At 36.1% G+C, this 16,964-nt stretch overlaps 1 protein-coding gene across 1 annotated transcript; it reads left to right on the forward strand.

The window, feature by feature from the left end:
- Positions 1–833: 833 nt before the first annotated feature.
- On the forward strand, positions 834–14,611 carry LOC149090023 (methylosome protein WDR77-like). Its single transcript, XM_089231999.1, has 9 exons — positions 834–1,208; positions 4,105–4,290; positions 5,453–5,594; positions 5,729–5,781; positions 7,458–7,528; positions 8,609–8,663; positions 10,850–11,030; positions 11,123–11,194; positions 13,082–14,611. The coding sequence occupies exons 1-9, from the start codon at positions 1,142–1,144 to the stop codon at positions 13,224–13,226; spliced, it is 972 nt and encodes a 323-aa protein (XP_089088125.1). The 5' UTR covers positions 834–1,141; the 3' UTR covers positions 13,227–14,611.
- The last annotated feature ends 2,353 nt before the right edge of the window (positions 14,612–16,964 follow it).

The following is a 16,964-nucleotide window of genomic DNA, read 5'->3' on the forward strand; positions in this document are numbered from 1 at the left end:
ACGTTAAGTTCACAACACGTACACGTGGGGCATAGCCGGCCATTCCTGTGCCCTGTACAAGAATTTGAATTTAGGCCCTTCTGGGGCCCATTTAGGCCTATTCTGTACCCTCCCCCCCTCTAAGTGGGGTCCTGTGCGGGTGCACCTGTTGCACCTGTCTACTTACGGCCCTGCGTACTCGCACATTCCGGCATCTACCAATTCCTTAGAAATTCCGTAGAGGAATGTGTACCAGGTGCATGTACCATTAGTAGTAGTAGTAGCCTCCGGGTTCTGTTCCGGAATGTGAGGGCTATGGCAGCGCAAATCGAATGAGTTGACGCTTAGTCCGGTAATTTCCCATAATTAAACCATGGCTTACATTCTCTTACGGGTAATTTAAAGCCACGGCCAATTAATAATATGCACAATAGTTTTTAACTAAAAAATAAGCAATATAATTGGTTTTTTTTATATTTTGCCACACACATTGAGGAAAATTCTGATAAATTCTGTAATAACTTCTGTCTAGAATAAATTATCTAGACAAAAATTCAGATTTGCAGAACTGATGAAAAAAACAAGAATTTGTATGAAACAAATTTTTCTTAGTGCGGTTAAAATAAATTCAAATTCAAATAATTAAAGTAGTCACAGTTACACGAATTTGAGATTATTTTAATGCTTGTGTAAAGATAGCAGTTTGAAATTGGCGCGGAGAAATTTCCTTCCCAAGTCGGATATTATACTGCCATCTATTTGCATACTTAGAAAACTCAAGTGCCTGCATGCGCTACTAGATGACAGCACGGGTACTGTATTTTGATCGTTGATTTGGTTTTGGCAGATTTTCCGACTTTCGATCGACAGATGGCGACGTTCGTAGAGTGAAACGTAGCGATTAAAGTTGCAATGAGAGATCAAATAGTATTTAAAAAAAATAACTGATGAATATCTAGAACTTTTCTACTCTTATTCAGTTTCTTTTAAATTTTTTTCTTTAGTTTTAGGTTTTTTTTTTTTTTAATGTTGCAAAGGCGGAAAGACCAAAGTGTCAGGGTGTTACGCTCTCAGGAAAAGTCTGCGGATCGGCCGGCCGCGTTTTTCAACAAAATCTTTGTTTACAATCCGCTCGGGCCTCCGGCGTCGTAAATAAGGCAGGATGAACGGATCTGCGATGATCCCCGCTGTTGTTGAGAAGCATTTGGACGCCATACAGTTCTGGCAAGGTGAGGATCCTCCCGTGTTTTTTTTATTATTTTCTCGTCATAACATGCAGTGTTGATAAAGCCGGGTTTTCGTAGGAGCAGGTTTTCTTTGCCGCGTGCGCAACGTGAATCGCCCAACGCGACACTCCGTCCACTCACCAATAATAAAAGCGGTACGACCGTTTCCCTACAGAGCGCAACAAGCCTCACGCCAGCGCTTTACGTCGGGCGCGATTGGCAGACTGCTTCTGGAGCAGTCAAACGCGTCGTACGCCGCGCGTTTCGCCGATCTTCATTTTGGTTGTGTTTTCTGTCCCTTCCCTTCAAACAGCCGGAGCATGCAGACGACAGAATAGGTGATGCCAGGGCTATATAGCCGCCATGAGCTGTTGTGCCAAGCTAGGAAAACGCATAGCGTGATTATGAAACACGTTTCTGCCGACGCGAATCGGTCCCATTTCGGTTCTCACACAAGCGGCGCAAAAAACCTACTCCTAGGAAAACCCGGCTTAAACCTCTGTGGGAAACCATATGCAGACATGGACACGTTGGCCCCATCTGAGCACACAACCCTGGGGCAGATATGTATTTACAAGTAAGCAGGCTATAGCCCGGGCTGAGAAGTTTGAGGAAACTGTTGTGTAAAAAATTAGGGTAGGAAGAAGAGAAAGCGGTAAAATCATCAATTTGCCTCTGCCTATAGAGCAAAGGACCAAAAGAATGCGCAGAGATTGCCCCTCTCGAGCTGAATAATATGGGGGAAATCTGCCTGTCACGTAAAATACAGGATGCACCAACGCATTAACTCACTTTTCCGACATATCAAACTAGATAAGCCTGTCTTTGCTCCATTCACAGCTGAATATGCCTGCCTCTGTTCCATTCGCAGCTGAATATGCCTGCCTCTGTTCCATTCGCAGCTGAATATGCCTGCCTCTGCTCCATTCGTAGCTGAAGATTTCTATTTTTGCTCTATTCGAATCTTTGAATGTCTGCCTCTCGACTTCATCCTCTGCTAAAGATGTCTACTTTTGCTTCATTTGAATCTGAAAGATGTCTGCATATGCTCCATTCGCCACTGAAAATGTCTGCCTCTGCTCAGGTGCAGATCCGGGGGGGGGGGGAAACAATGAAAACAACCAACCCCTCCCAAGCGACCTTCCTAACCAGATCATGGCTTGCCGCTCCGTCTCACTGAAGAGATTTTAAAGCAGGTGTCTGAAGACCTGAGCCATGCAGGGAAATGTGAGTGTATGTGTTGGGAACCTAATGGAAGTTTGCTTCTGTGTAATGCTTGTATAGTGCTGTCATCTGTTTTTCAAACTATGATTGAAGTGTAACACTTAAATAATTGTACCGTTGTTGGCCTGTTGCTCTCTGTGGCTGCTCTCAATAGCGAGTTCTTGAAAGAGTGACCTACAGAGTGAGGTGCCAGGTCATTGAGAAATTGAACAAGTAACCTAGAGAATGAGCAGCCAGGTCTGTGAATGACAAAGATTGGCCTATAGAGAGTGTGTGCATGGGAGTGACCTGGGATGAGAGAGAGGTGTGACCATGTCAGTGAGCGACCAAAAAAAAGAGATTTAGGAGGTGAGGAGCCAGGTCAATAGTGTTATAGATAATGTGTAAATATTATAGTTATGGAGAGAGTGATGTGCAAGCATGTGAGTGACCCAGAGATCAAGATGTCTGGTCAGTGAGTGATTGAAAAGGTGACCTGGAGAGTGAGGTGCCAAGTCAGTGAGCGATTGAACAAATGACATAGAGAGGTCAGTTCTGCGAGTGATTAAAAGACTGACCTATATAGTGTTTGAGCATAAGGAGTGCCCTAGAATGAGAGGTGGGGGAAAGAACCCATGTAAGAGTGAGCAACCAAAAGAGTGATTTAGGAAGAGAGGAGCCTAGTAAATAGTGTTTCAGATAGTGTGCAAATATGAAAGTGACAGAGAAAATGTGGTGCAAGCATGTGAGAGTGACCGAGAAAGTGAAGTGCCAGGTCAGTAACTGACTAAAAGAGCCACCCGAAGAGTGTGTAGCATAAGTATTGAACTGACATAGAGAGCAGGTCTGTTTCTCGCATGGGCAACAAGGCTCGCAAAGTTTCAAAATTGGCTGCCATATTATAGGCACGAGCTGCGTGCCTTCAAGAAAACAGCATCCACTATTAACACCTACTCTGATCTCAACTAATGACACTTCTGAAAGTACAGCACATGATCCAAGGTCTAGTGGTGTCAGAGCCGAGGATGCTGTGCGAGCACCCACTGAAATTTGTAGAATGGATCAGAGCGCCAAAGAATCGGTTCATAAATCAAAATGTTCTGTGTGAAACTCAACATGAGCACCGACAGGTACAAAGCACTTCCAATGCCCCTGCCAAAGTCAGTTATGTATCAAGTACACAATCATAAGTATAGTATATTTTTTAATACACTTCCGTTTATGGTGCTGGTTCTATATGAATCGCCCTGGTTTTTTTTTTTCGATGTTTTTTATGGGTTAGGAGTGCTGCCATCTATTTTCAGATTGGAAGTGAACGTGGCAGTTGCATGAAGTTTTGTGCTCCGTAATTATCATGTTGCTAGCATCTTCATTGCCTCTATTTCAGTTTTGTTATTTTAAAATAGTAATTAACGATGTAAGAAATAAAGTCAAAGTATTTCGACTTCTGAAAAGTAAGAGCGAATATATAGTTTTTTTAATGAAGGGTGGAATCACAAGCACACTTCACAGTCCAAGGAATTCTGGACTACCATCAATATAACAAGTGTCATGTGAAGTTGGTATGAAAAGTGCACTGATGGTTGCCTCTGTAATTGATTAGTACTCTGCCATTTCTTCATTTTCACTTCCTGGATGTATGTGGTTAATTACGTTGCTTATGTTTCAAAATATGCATATTAATTTCTCTTTTCAGATGGGAAGTTAGTACTGGCATCCTCGAACCTCACTGGTCGATACTGGAATGGCGCTTTGTTTTGTTTTGGCACCAGCGAAGAGGCTCCCGATGTTGAGAAATGCATTTGCGGCCATGAGACTGAATCCGGGATAAGCGACATTTGTTGCTTGAAACAAGATAAAGTCATAATCGGCATGGATTCAGGTAAACGCCAAACTTAATGATTATGGGGGGAATATTTTTTCACATTTCCAACAAATGGTTTTCATTTGTTAATGCAGTCAGGGAAATTGTAAAATAACTTTGCTGATACACAAGTCCCTAGCGGTCATGAAAATCAGCAAATGCAAAGAAAATTCTAGATATAGGTGTTGACAACCGAGGGGCAAGGTGGTAAGATGCTTGTCTACAACTGTGTAGTTGTTGACAGGTCCGAAGTTTTAACCAAAAGGAAGACTATGGATAACAAGATATTATTCGTAACTAGCTTGAGACGACCACTGATAAATGGTACGTTCATTTCCGACCCAACTCGTTAATGGCAATAAATTATAATATAGAGATATGGCCGTTTTTGGTGTTTGGTGAAGTAGGTATAAGTGTATCAAAGTAAATGGTTGAAAATGAGGGGGAAAAAACCATCCCTAGCTCTCATAGTTACGGTTACTGCAACAAAATTTCGAAAAATTTTAATAGCAACATTCATTTTTATTCATTGCTGAGTGATCACACTGAAAAACCATGAATGGTGTTGGAAGTACCCGTAGCACCATAAATGTCAGCACAGGATGCAGAAGAAGGAAGAAGATCTCGCTGAGTGATTGGTTCGCAAACGAAACCCCTCAGAGGGAAACTTCCAGTGGCAGAAATGCGATCTGGATTGGTTGTTTCTACGTGTTTCTATGTCTGCATTTAGCGCCAAAGTTTATGGTGCTACAAGTACAGTTTTAACAGCATCTATCATTTTTTATTGCACCGATCACTTTACAATGCAAAAAAGTGAGTGTTGCTGTAACAACAACTGCGAAAGCTAGGTTTTTGTTTCCGTACTCATTTTTGAGCACATACTCTGAAACAACTGTATCTCAAATTTAATTTGCATCCTTTGATATTTGTGGTCGATAAAGGGCCGTGTTTATCGGCAAAGTTATTTTATGAACACCTTTTACATCAAGAAGGCTTGTAACATCATCAGGAAGCAAATTCAACAGGCTACTACGCTTATCATCTATTTGCGATTGAAGCATTTTAAGGGTCAAATTCATATTCAATTATGCTTGCATGGAAATTCAAGTTGATCTGCAAATGTTGATTAGTTATATCTTAAAATAACGAAGTGTTGATGTGTGTTTTCTTTCCTTGGCAGGTGCCCTGCAGCTATATGAATTCAACATGGATGCGCCAGTGTTTATATCGGTCGGCTATGGATGTGAGCATGATAACCATGTTTCGTCCGTCAGTGTCAATTGCGATGAGTCATTGGTAATAAGCGCTGGATATGACAAATGGTTGGTTCGCAAAAAATATTTTATTATTTGTTGAGATTTGTCATTTTATATTGATAGTTTCAAAATAATAGATTTAAGCTTAATTTCTGTCTTCGTAATTTGTAAATTGGATTGTTTTCTTTTCCTTTGCATAGCGTGAAAGTATGGGACATGCAGTTGTTTTCTTCTATTGCAACATATCGTCCAGGTAATTCTATTTAAAAATCATTTAGTAAAATCATGAATTTTGTATGATTTGAGTGCAAAGCGGAATAATTTTACTATAGTAATAAATATTACTCTGTACATCAGGGCTGGACAAATCCCAGGTGCTGGATTGCCAAGGCAACTAAAATATTTGTTTTGACATCTAAACTATTCTTCGTGTGATTATTAAATTGGAGTCAAAAGACCTTGCAAAATTTTATAATTTGTACCACATCAGTGTGTCTGTCTACATGGGAAGAGGTCACTAAGTCTCGAAGAAATTTAAAAAAGGATATGCTAGACATCTAAGAAATTTGGCTGGCGTCTAATTTTGTTATTTGTCCACCCTGCTATATATTCAACTACTTTATATTTGCTATTTAACCGTACACAAAACTCTTAAATCTTTTATTCCCAATGTGGGGCAGGACTGTCATTTCAACTTTTTCTGGGGGGGGCAAAGCACATATACTCAATATATGTATGTATATATATATATATATATATATATATATACCATTTGTAGTGTATTTTCAAAATCCTAAATGACAGGCCTGTGTGGGGCGCAACAGTTTACTTTTTTAAGGAATCAATCATAATTTATGAAAATTTATATTTGATGTAAAAATAATTTCTTAGAATTAATGAAAAATTCATATTTGATGGAAAAATAATTTCTTAGAATTAATGAAGACCGATATTTAGTGGAAAAAAAATAGTTCACAAATTAATGAAATGTCATATTCATTGAGGAAATAATTTAAGTATCAATGTGAAAATTGTGTGCATATTTAATGAAAAAAAATTTATCTCAGAACAATCAAAATTCTCTGCTCATGTAGCTCCACTGATGTGTATGTACCTATTTGTCTCATAGCCCTGGGCCCTGTTGGGTTTATCCGTTAAGATGCTACTTTGAGAATCAAGATACCATAGTATGACTTACTGGACTGTGAAAATTTTTCTTTTTTGGCCCACACTGTCTTGCAGATTGAAAACTGATGTTTTTTTTTTTAGACCGATTAATAGGGCTTTCCTTGTTTTGGGCTTCTTCCATGTGGATTCGGTGAGAGGGGGCAATACAGGCCAATTTAAGGTTTCAGCACACAGAGAATCTATCCAAAAAAATTTTGAGTTTTTAACTTTTTGAAAAGTGTAGAATTCACAAAAATAGATTGAAACCATTTAAAGATTATTTTTAATATTTTAAGTTTTTTTAAATTTCAATCACCTAGGTCTGCATGGGCCGCATATTTCCTTATTCCTCCCATGTCTGGTGGGGGCATTAAGATCTTACAAAATGCTTAGGTGGGGCATGGCAAAAAGAAGGTTGGGAAACACTATCTTAAACATATTTTTTTGAAGAGTTTCCAATGAATTGATGGGAGAAAGTAATTCCCACAATTCCACGGTTCATGTGTAGGCAAAAACGGAAAAGCATATACTCAGTTATGATAAAGTGAAACTAAATAAACAAAGCTCAAAATTTTTTGCTTGTAAAGTGAATCATCCCTTGTATATCGAATCAAAATTTTTGTCGCTAACCGAAGTTCAACTGTACTTACTATTTACAAGTTTATTTGTAATATTTTCTATGGCCATCGACTATGCCATTCAACATCATATACATATGTTTATTTAAATTTGTCAACATTTAATTTCCTTCTTAATTTTCAGTCCATGCTGGAATAGTGTGGCAGGTTTCTTGTTCGCCCGTGGATCCTCAGATCATACTATCTTGTGGTGATGTGAGTCTCTATATTCTTGTAGCTGATATAGATATCTTTAGTGACCCGAATAATCTTCATTTTTATTTTGTAAAGCTACAGCTTAATTACCATGTAGTCATTGAGATTGTTACTAGTACAGTAGGACTCAAATTAGATTAATCAAGTTTTGGGTTGTTCAATGTACTTTACAAAGAATTCATTTTAAAAATTAGGGGTAGCAAAACAATGTTCTAAATGTCTAGGATTGCAACGAACTAGTTCACAGAATGTCGAAGAGCTCTATGGGTTGTGAAAGTGGAGAATTAGACCAGTGTTTCCTGAAATGGGTGATATATTTGCTTAGGACGGTTCGAGAAGAAGGGGGCAGGAATGATAAAAGCTACAAGTACACCATGATGTTGAATCACCTTAAACAAAAATTAAACACTCATTCGTCATGGCATAAATTTTATGAGGTCATGTAGTATCTGTACACTAATTTTCAATGAAATTTGCATTGCATCAATGTTTTGCCAAACATTCTTGGTAGATCCAAGAAGAGTCTAATAACTTCTCAGACGCCTCTATGATAAGATCCATAGGCTATCGGTAGGATTTAGTTGGGGAACTTGGTGTATAACAATCCAGGCATCAGAGACACTCTGGGATATGCCATTATCTTTGGGGAATAAAATATTCATTGAAGGAGTAATTATAATCACATTAAGTATGCTAAAGTAGCAGACTTCATTTTGTTGCTGATCCTACTGCAGAACAACAAAGGTCTGGTAAGTCGTGAAAATCCAAGAACTTTACCTGACTTTAAAGGCAGCATTTCACGCCAAACAATTCCAGATCGCAATACTTCATGAGACTTACACAAGTGGTGCAATAGAATATAGTAAATTATTACTTTCTTTCATTAGTTAAGCAGTGTAGCATTTATTTCATTAATTATCTCAAAATTATGTGTGCAAATGCACTGTATTCACTTCTTATCAATATTTTAGTAAGTTCTCTTCTTTTCTCTCTCTCTCTCTCTCTCTTTCAAATTCAGCTTTATAATGTGAAAATCCAACAAGCCAATTGTTGTTTTTTTCTTTCTTTCTTCTGTAACAGGACAATAAGTTATTACTCATGGATTTAAGGCTACCGAAACCTGCAATAACTCTAAGTGAGTATCAAAATACTTTCTGCATGGCATTTTGAAGACAAATGTTTTGCTTAAGTTGAAAATATACCGGGTGCATTGATAACAGGGCGTATGCAATTTAACCGGTGAACCATTGGTCCTAGAGGCATGCTTCCGAGTAGAAAAAGTATCCAAATGAGATGTGTGTAGTAATAAGAAATGTAATTCATGTTGCAAGAGGTTGTATGGCTTTTAAAATAAAAAAATTAACTTTTTATACTGTCCCTGTGTGCCCAAATATCCAGTTAAAAAGTTGTTGCCCTGTCTTCTGATACCAACTGAAAAAATTTCACATTTATAAGTGCAATATTAAAATTTTCCATTCCTTTAAAATAAAACCAATTTTTGCTTTCACTGACTGTTTTAAATACAGCTTTTCTTTCCTCATACCATTGGCAAATGGAACAAACTCTCCCAGTTCTATTGTTAACTCCCCCACTATCACTAGTTTTTGCAACAATATCTTTGTGTCACTGAACCGCATTCTCTTGTATAGACCTTAAGGCCAACAATATTGTATAAATAAATAAATTTAAAAAGTGGAGGAAAGTTGGGGAAAAACAGTTTTATCCGCATTCAATGCTTTTTTTTCTGTATAAAAAGTTCATTTTGCCATTTTAATAACTATACAACTCCTTCATAAATGACATATCTGAGTGCTACACATTATTTGGATCCTTTTTCTAATTGGAAGTATGTCTCTAGGGGCAACAATTCACCAGTTAAATTGTGTACGCCCTGTTACCTATGCACTTATTTAAACTAATTTTGCACAATTTTCACACATTTAATTATTTTTGATTGGAAAATAATGGGTTATGCCAATTTAAATCAGTATTTGGAATGCATTACAATGGGGGGCACCAAGGTTCCCTTGATGAAAAAAAATCATCTTTAGGGGGATAAAAATCTGAGCCCTACTCATCATGAAATTTGGTTAGAAGTTTTGTTTCATGAATATGAGAGGGTTTTTCTAAATTCGACCGCTAAAGGATTCAATGGGGGGGGGGGTCGTATTAATTTGGTCAGTATCTTTGTATTGTAATGCAGAGATCCATTGAGAGGGAATTTTTCAAAATTCAGCCCCTTAGGAAGGAGGGTTCAAGGGTTATATGAAACAACCATCTCTGAGCCGAAATTGCTGAAGCCATAAATATGAAATTTAGTCAATATTGTATTTTATAATATAAATACTTACTAATATGGGATTTCTGAAAATTCATCCCCCCTTGGGGGTCATGAGGGGTTCAAATATTACATGGGGAAATCATCAAGTAATTTTCAGGTTACCAAATCCACGTGCGTGATGCTGGATAACAGCTTGTAGTCCATAAAAATGGTTGGACAATAGTTAAGAGCAAAGTACAATTTTCTATTATTTTTCCTATAATTATTTTTATATGATGCAAAAGTAAAAATGTTTATTAAATTACCTGTACTACAGAACATTAGTAGCGCAGAACAGCTTGTTGTAGTAACTTGTAGCCGGGAAAGTTTGCAGCTGACAAGATAATGTGAAAAACATAGCCCCCTACCGGTTCCATCTTAAGAGCATCGTGGGCCCCTGGTCCAAATGATTTTTCTGAGGCCCTACGTGGTGAATTCTCGGAAATTTTGACCACATTTCATTTTTGTGAGGCCCCTTTTCTCTTGGGCCCTGTGCGTTAAGATGGGGCTGCCCCCAACAGCTGATTCGTGGGGAAGTATTGGAGAGAGGAAATCCTAACCACATCTCCATTATTACACTATCTAGGCTGTTTGCTTTAGTAATTAAGTAGTTCACTAGATGTTGTTAGCATTTTGATTATTGATGTTTTAGTGAGCATGGGTATTTGAACCATAGTTGTGTGAAATTACGGTACCTTGAAAAATAATTTTCATTAGGTTTTTTTCTTGGTGAATAATATGCTCTCATAACTTGGTGAATTTTTCATAATTAAAAGAAGTGCATTTCTCTTTTTAGCAAGATGAAAAATGTTTACTTTACGTCCGTAACTTCTAAAGTTTCATTCCATGCAGGAGAGATTCTCTATAAAAATGCAAATGTATAATATACATTTGCATTTTTATAGAGAATCTCTCCTGCATGGAATGAAATGAATAATATTATATATTATATATATTATATCTCGTCATTATATTATATACTTCAACTTTTATTTGTTTAGGTACAAATAAATTAAAAAGTTGCCCAACTGCTGTTACGTGGAAACCTACAAGTGGTTCTGAGTTTGCTGTGGGCGATGACAGTGGTCATGTGATAATCCAAGACATTCGCAACTCAATGCCTATAATTCAATACGACGCTCACGATAGAAGAATTCATAGATTAGTTTTCTCATCCAAAAAGTAAGCATGCTATAAATATGGTAATGTGTTTATAGTTTTCGTAAAAGTAATATTCCTGGATTTAATGACTTTTATTTCTTTCTTTTTTTTAGTCCCACATGGTTAGCAAGTTGTGCTGATTCAAGCGATGTGTTCATAAAGGACATCGATAATTTGAAGAATGAGTAAGTTAAGCATTTTTTTTCGTCCTCACTGTAGGTTTAATGCATGGGGGAATATATGTCTTTGCCCTCAAAAATGAAATTCTTCTATTTCCTCCACATTCGGGAACTGGGCCAAAGCTCTGCATTTAAGCATAATTGAAGAAACCCATTGCACTTGTTGATCATCTTGAATAGCACATTAAATGGCATAAAGCTGAGTGATAGCCAAGCTTAATAATATTTGGTTGGTTTTTTTCCTTTCGTTAAATTACACATAACTGTAAGTCAAATGTGGTTGGATACAGAAAAATGCATCTGAAATGTGTGAAATGTTAAAGGTGAGTATAACTTGTGAGATTCTAAATAGTTTTTTGTGATTTGTCTCAAAATTCAGTTCCAAAATTCTGAGTGGTTCAAATGTTTAAAAAACAGCACAAAGAAGTGATTCAAAACCGATATGGCCTCATAGGAATATCAGAGGAGGCACAGGTCAGGGGTGACGCATGAGATATTTAGTGGATCAAATTGTATTGAATGTAGTGATGGGGGGCTGTATGTGGAAGCCAATACTAGAACACAAATAACTCTGACAACACAAAATGTTAAGACCGCACATATACACTTACATCATATTCCAGCATGTACTAATTCTATAGCAATTACTCAGAGGAATGTTTACAAGGTACATGTACAGTTAAGTAGTAGTGATTAAGTGTCTAAGATTCCTAATCAGTGTGTAACTGCACTTTAGCGCATAAACACAAAAACTCAGGCATCTACAATTTTCACTTACATGAAAGACAAATCGCAGCACTTCTTGAACAACACAAAACATGCATAACTCACAAGGCAAGGGCCCCAAGGTTTTGTCCTCAAAAAATTCTAAAAAAAAATTCAGTGTATTCACCTCACTCAGAAACACATAAAAAAAAAAATTAGTGGGAGAATGCAATTATCAAAGCCACAAAAATTTATTTAAAATGACAACAGTTGGCTACTCATCACTTCTCACACTTCTTGGCGATTATCTATAAAAAAAGCTTTTCACTCTGTCGCACACTTTTGCCCTATTTTTATTCATTTTTTCATTCTTTCTTTGTCTGTGCTGTACCCGATCCAGTGTTGTTTAAATGACACCATGGTAAGTCTCTTGGGTTGCCAAATTTTTAAATTCATTCATGGCCTCTATCGGTGTACAAAGTATTAATATTTACAATTTTTTAAGTGACCCCACAATAATTCTGCCTGATTTTTTCATATTTTTTGTGGCTATTTAAATGAGTTGGTGGCAATTTTTTCAAAGCTTTTTGAAGACGTCACCTTTCGACCCTTTCCTTGTCACATCATAAATATGTTAGGGCTACACATAACTAACTGTCATGTGCCAATTTGTTAGAAATCCTCTTTCCCCCCCCCCCCCACCCCGAGGAATGTTTATGAGGTTCGTGTATGGTGTAGTTGCACTAGATTCTAGTGCAACTACACCATAAAGTGCTTCTAAGAAGCACTTTATGCAGATCGCACACTGGACTGATGTAATAAGCGAGACAACCTTACTTAACTCGACACAGATTAGTTAAAAAACCTGAGGTTCAGGTTTTTAACCAATCCATGTTTGTCTCCTGTGTGTACCTGACCTTACAGTGCAGTGCTGCAAGATATTCAAAATTTTCAATGGTGGTAAAAAAGCTTGGGAATTCTGGTATGAAGTATAAAAAAAAAATTCCTTTCTTACTTTTTTATTTTATTTCATTACTTTATGAAATTTCACTTTTGAGTAATGATAAAGTCCTCTGAATAAGCTATTTGTATGCAAGTCATTTTTAAATTTCAAAAAGTTTTGATGCATTCTTTTGTACTTGGTGATACCACTGCTTTCATATCAGTAATGGTGTTTTCCCTTTTAAGGTGTAGAAGTGACATCCATGATGACTTTGTCCGTGGTCTAGCATGGGATCCAGATAATTCTGTCGTGACCTGTGGATGGGACAAGAAAGTTCTGAAGCACGATATATCATTCCCTCATTTACAAAGCAATTGTCCAGAAGAATAGATGTTATTACAAAGACTGACCTTTACGCTATCAAGTTCAACAGATACTTTTTGTTTTCTATTACTTTATGTTTGTTTTAACCTATATTTACCAATATCATACATACCAAAACTAAATTTATTTCTCATCTTTATAAATTTTTTCTCCTTATTTGCGGCATATTTAAAATTTCTCTCATGTTTTAAAAAGACACTTTATATAAGGGATCTATTAAGGTTTTATATTGTACTCAAAAAGTATTTATGATTGAATACATGTAAATTTAATTCCCGAAGATCATTTTGAAATGGTCTCTTATTACACAAGCTTTTTCATGTCTTTTCTCAGATACTTTGATGTAGGAGAAGATTATAACAATGAACATCATGAAAACTGTTTCTGAATAAATAACTGGTGCTATTTCCAGATCTGTATCACTAAAGCCATTCTGTATGATTGTTTTGAGATCTATATCAAACTTAGTATTTGAATAGGAATATAATTGAGTATCTTTACTATTAATTCATGAGGCATAACATTTGTTTTGCAGTTGTTTTTAAATCATCATAGAAATTTAGAATGCATATGGCTTAGTCTTTTTTCCCCATTTACTGTACTAATTTTGTACTTGATCAATTTAATTTATTCTACCTTGGCATAGTGGGCAGCGAGAGCAATATTTTAATTTTTTATGTTTCCCTCCCATAGTGTTAGTTTTTTTTTTGCATTTCATGAATATATGTATGTAACTTGAACAATTTTCTTCTTCAATACTTTTTCCTTCTCAGATGCAAAGTTTTGTATTTTAATTCTTACTAAAACCTTTGGTTTATCTCTTGAGGTTAGCATGTTTCATGTAGTATGCATACAATATACATATAATAATATACATGTAATCTTGACTTATGACTTAGTTGGTTCCTTATCATGAATTTGACCCTTCGCTACCATAATTTATTTATACTTATTTATTCATTCACATTAATTTATTTTTGTGAATAAATTTGGGTTTGGTTTTTTATGAAGGATATAAAAATGATCAGTAATAAGATAAAAATAAAGAATATTTTGGAAAAATATGCTGACTGATCATTAACTTCAAATCATAGGTTTTTCTTATATTTGGTTTGATTTTTTTCACCATTTTATTCTTTACTCAGTCATAAAGTTGAACAGCATCAAGTCAAAAATGTCATAAGCAAGTTAGTGCCTGTCTGAGATCATCAATTTATTTGAATTTTTTTTTTCCTATCAATAAAACTGACTACGTTGTTATTTAACTTTTCACCAAGCTCTGTATCCCTCAGATAAATCATCATCAAAGTGGTTGTTGTGTTATATCTGAAGTCAAAATGATCTCTACAGTGTAAAATATTATTGATTATTAAAACACAGTTTAATTGGTAGTTTTTGTTACCATTTTTTAATTATTTTTTGATTTGTTAGTGATTTTTTGGAATGGAGAAAAATTAATTTCATCTCAGTGAGATGCAAAATCATAACTTATACATGAATATAAAAGGAAAATTTTTTAGTGCTGGCAAATGTCCAATACCACTTCATAATATGTATACGACTTCTAATAATAATATAATGTAATAATATATAATAATAATAATATATAATAGTAATAATAATAATATAATGATAATAATATATAATAATAATAATATAATGTCAAAGCAATATGAAAAAACTTGTAAAAAAGTTCTACTTGAAGTCAGATGCAAAATGGTATTCTTCCATGGTTTCTTACATTTGAATTCGGAACTTTAGTTGATTTAGCCCAGGCCTCAGCAACCTATGACCCGCAGGTCACCGAGTGATCCATTTCATAATTTCAAATGACCCACTTGAGTTCCAAAAATAAAGTACAATTATATTCGAGTATATAAAGTATATACCCAAATATAATTTTATTTTATTAATATGCACATCTTCTTAATACACATTTTGGTTGATTTTGACCTGCATCCAAAAAATTTTGCCAACCCCTGATTTAGCCCATCTCACTAGGCTTCAGACCTTGTAATTTATATAATTTTACACAATTCTCTTCTATAAAATCTCAGATTTAAAGATATATTTTATTATTAATAAAGCTGCTTCTACTATATACAGTCAAACCTTGTTAATGAGTCACTCTTGGGAGAGCAAAAATATGACTTAGTAAGCGGAGTGACTCGTTAAACGGAGTAAGCCATAGCTGTGCCGATTCCTGCCTGAAGACAATTGGGACTTCCAAAAAGTTACCTGGTAAGCAGAGTGACTTGTTAACCGGGTGACGCACTAACGAGGTTTGACTGTATATTTGGTTTAGTATTTCATACTATGCCTGTAGAAAGCATTATTTAGCAAATTTTACTGGAAATCTATTGAAATTAGGCTGGTGAATTTCTCATTTTAGAAACTTGACTGATAAATTTATTATCAAGCTGACGAATTTATCATATATCATTCTAGAAACTAGGCTGATGAATTTATCCTAGAAATTAGGCTGAGATCTAAAGTTGAGTGATTGTTTTTAATGAATAGGCCAAAATTGCTTGCATATCTAAAGGCTTTTAACACATCTAAAGTTTTTAACAAAAGCCATAATGTTTTTTCTCTTCATCAAAATATAACATAAGAGGTTGTTAAAATTATTTTAGTCTACGAAAAAACAAAAACCACAGATTGATTCATGTTTGTTTTCAGTTTCATTACTCTTTTCCATTTTAAGCCAATTTTTAAGGATGCCAAAATAACATTGAAGACGGAAAAGGAGAAATATTTGACGTTCTCTCTTCACAAAAAAAAATTTCTATACCTCAAATGATAAATAAGGAAAGTATATATTTAACTTGACTCTCTTACATCATCACTAGTACTTATAAAAATGAAAAATTGGTGCCACACTTGCCCTAATTCAAGGGGTAAGTATGGCATACCAACTGGCTTTTCAAAAAAAAAAATCTGTTAAAACTATGGCACATTTGTCTCAAATTGTGTTAAAAAATACGTCAATTATTTTACAAACGAAATAAGAAAAATTGTTTCGCAGCTCTTGGTTTACCTACAGCATTGTCAAGTCCAACTTTGAGGACTCAAATGCAATAAAAAAATTATCTATAGCTGCATTGGATTTGAAACAAATCCAACACAGCTAATATATATTGCCATATATCACACGTTGGTAATGAAAAAAATGGATTTGGCATATACTGGACCGTCTTATATCAGCATATCGAACTTTCTCTTACAAATACAACACCACAACAGGCAAATTGCCCAACGAGGTGGCTGACTTAAGAACATCATGGACCCCCTACCTACTACTGCTACACCACACATGCACCCCCCCCCCGCGGAACCCCCCAACGAATCGGTACATGCGGGAATGTGCGTGTACGTGTAGAGCAACCTGACGTAAAGTTTGTTTCTGTGTAATGCTTGTTATGTGTAGTGCTGTCATCTGCCCCCAGTTTTTACTAACTATGAGTGAAGTGTTATGGTTGAAATAATTTACCGTTGTAGGACTGTTGCTCTCTGTGGCGAGACTTTTTAAAGGGGAGATCGGCTCGCATTTGCGCCTTGAAGTTGGGAACCACAGAAAACCAACTTCAGCCGACCACCACTGTGGGGTTCGAACCCGGATCCTCGCATCACGAGTCCGGCACTATAACCACTCGACCACCACAGCGGCAATCCCATTCACCCGGGATCGCAAATTATTTCTGAAAATCGGACTTTGACCAAAACTCTCGGCCAATTCAGGCT

The sequence above is a fragment of the Pholcus phalangioides genome, unplaced genomic scaffold, assembly GCF_987345545.1.
Source record: "Pholcus phalangioides strain wild (caught in Gottingen) unplaced genomic scaffold, Ppha-v1.0 ptg000001l_1, whole genome shotgun sequence".
NCBI classification, from domain to species: Eukaryota; Metazoa; Arthropoda; class Arachnida; order Araneae; family Pholcidae; genus Pholcus; species Pholcus phalangioides.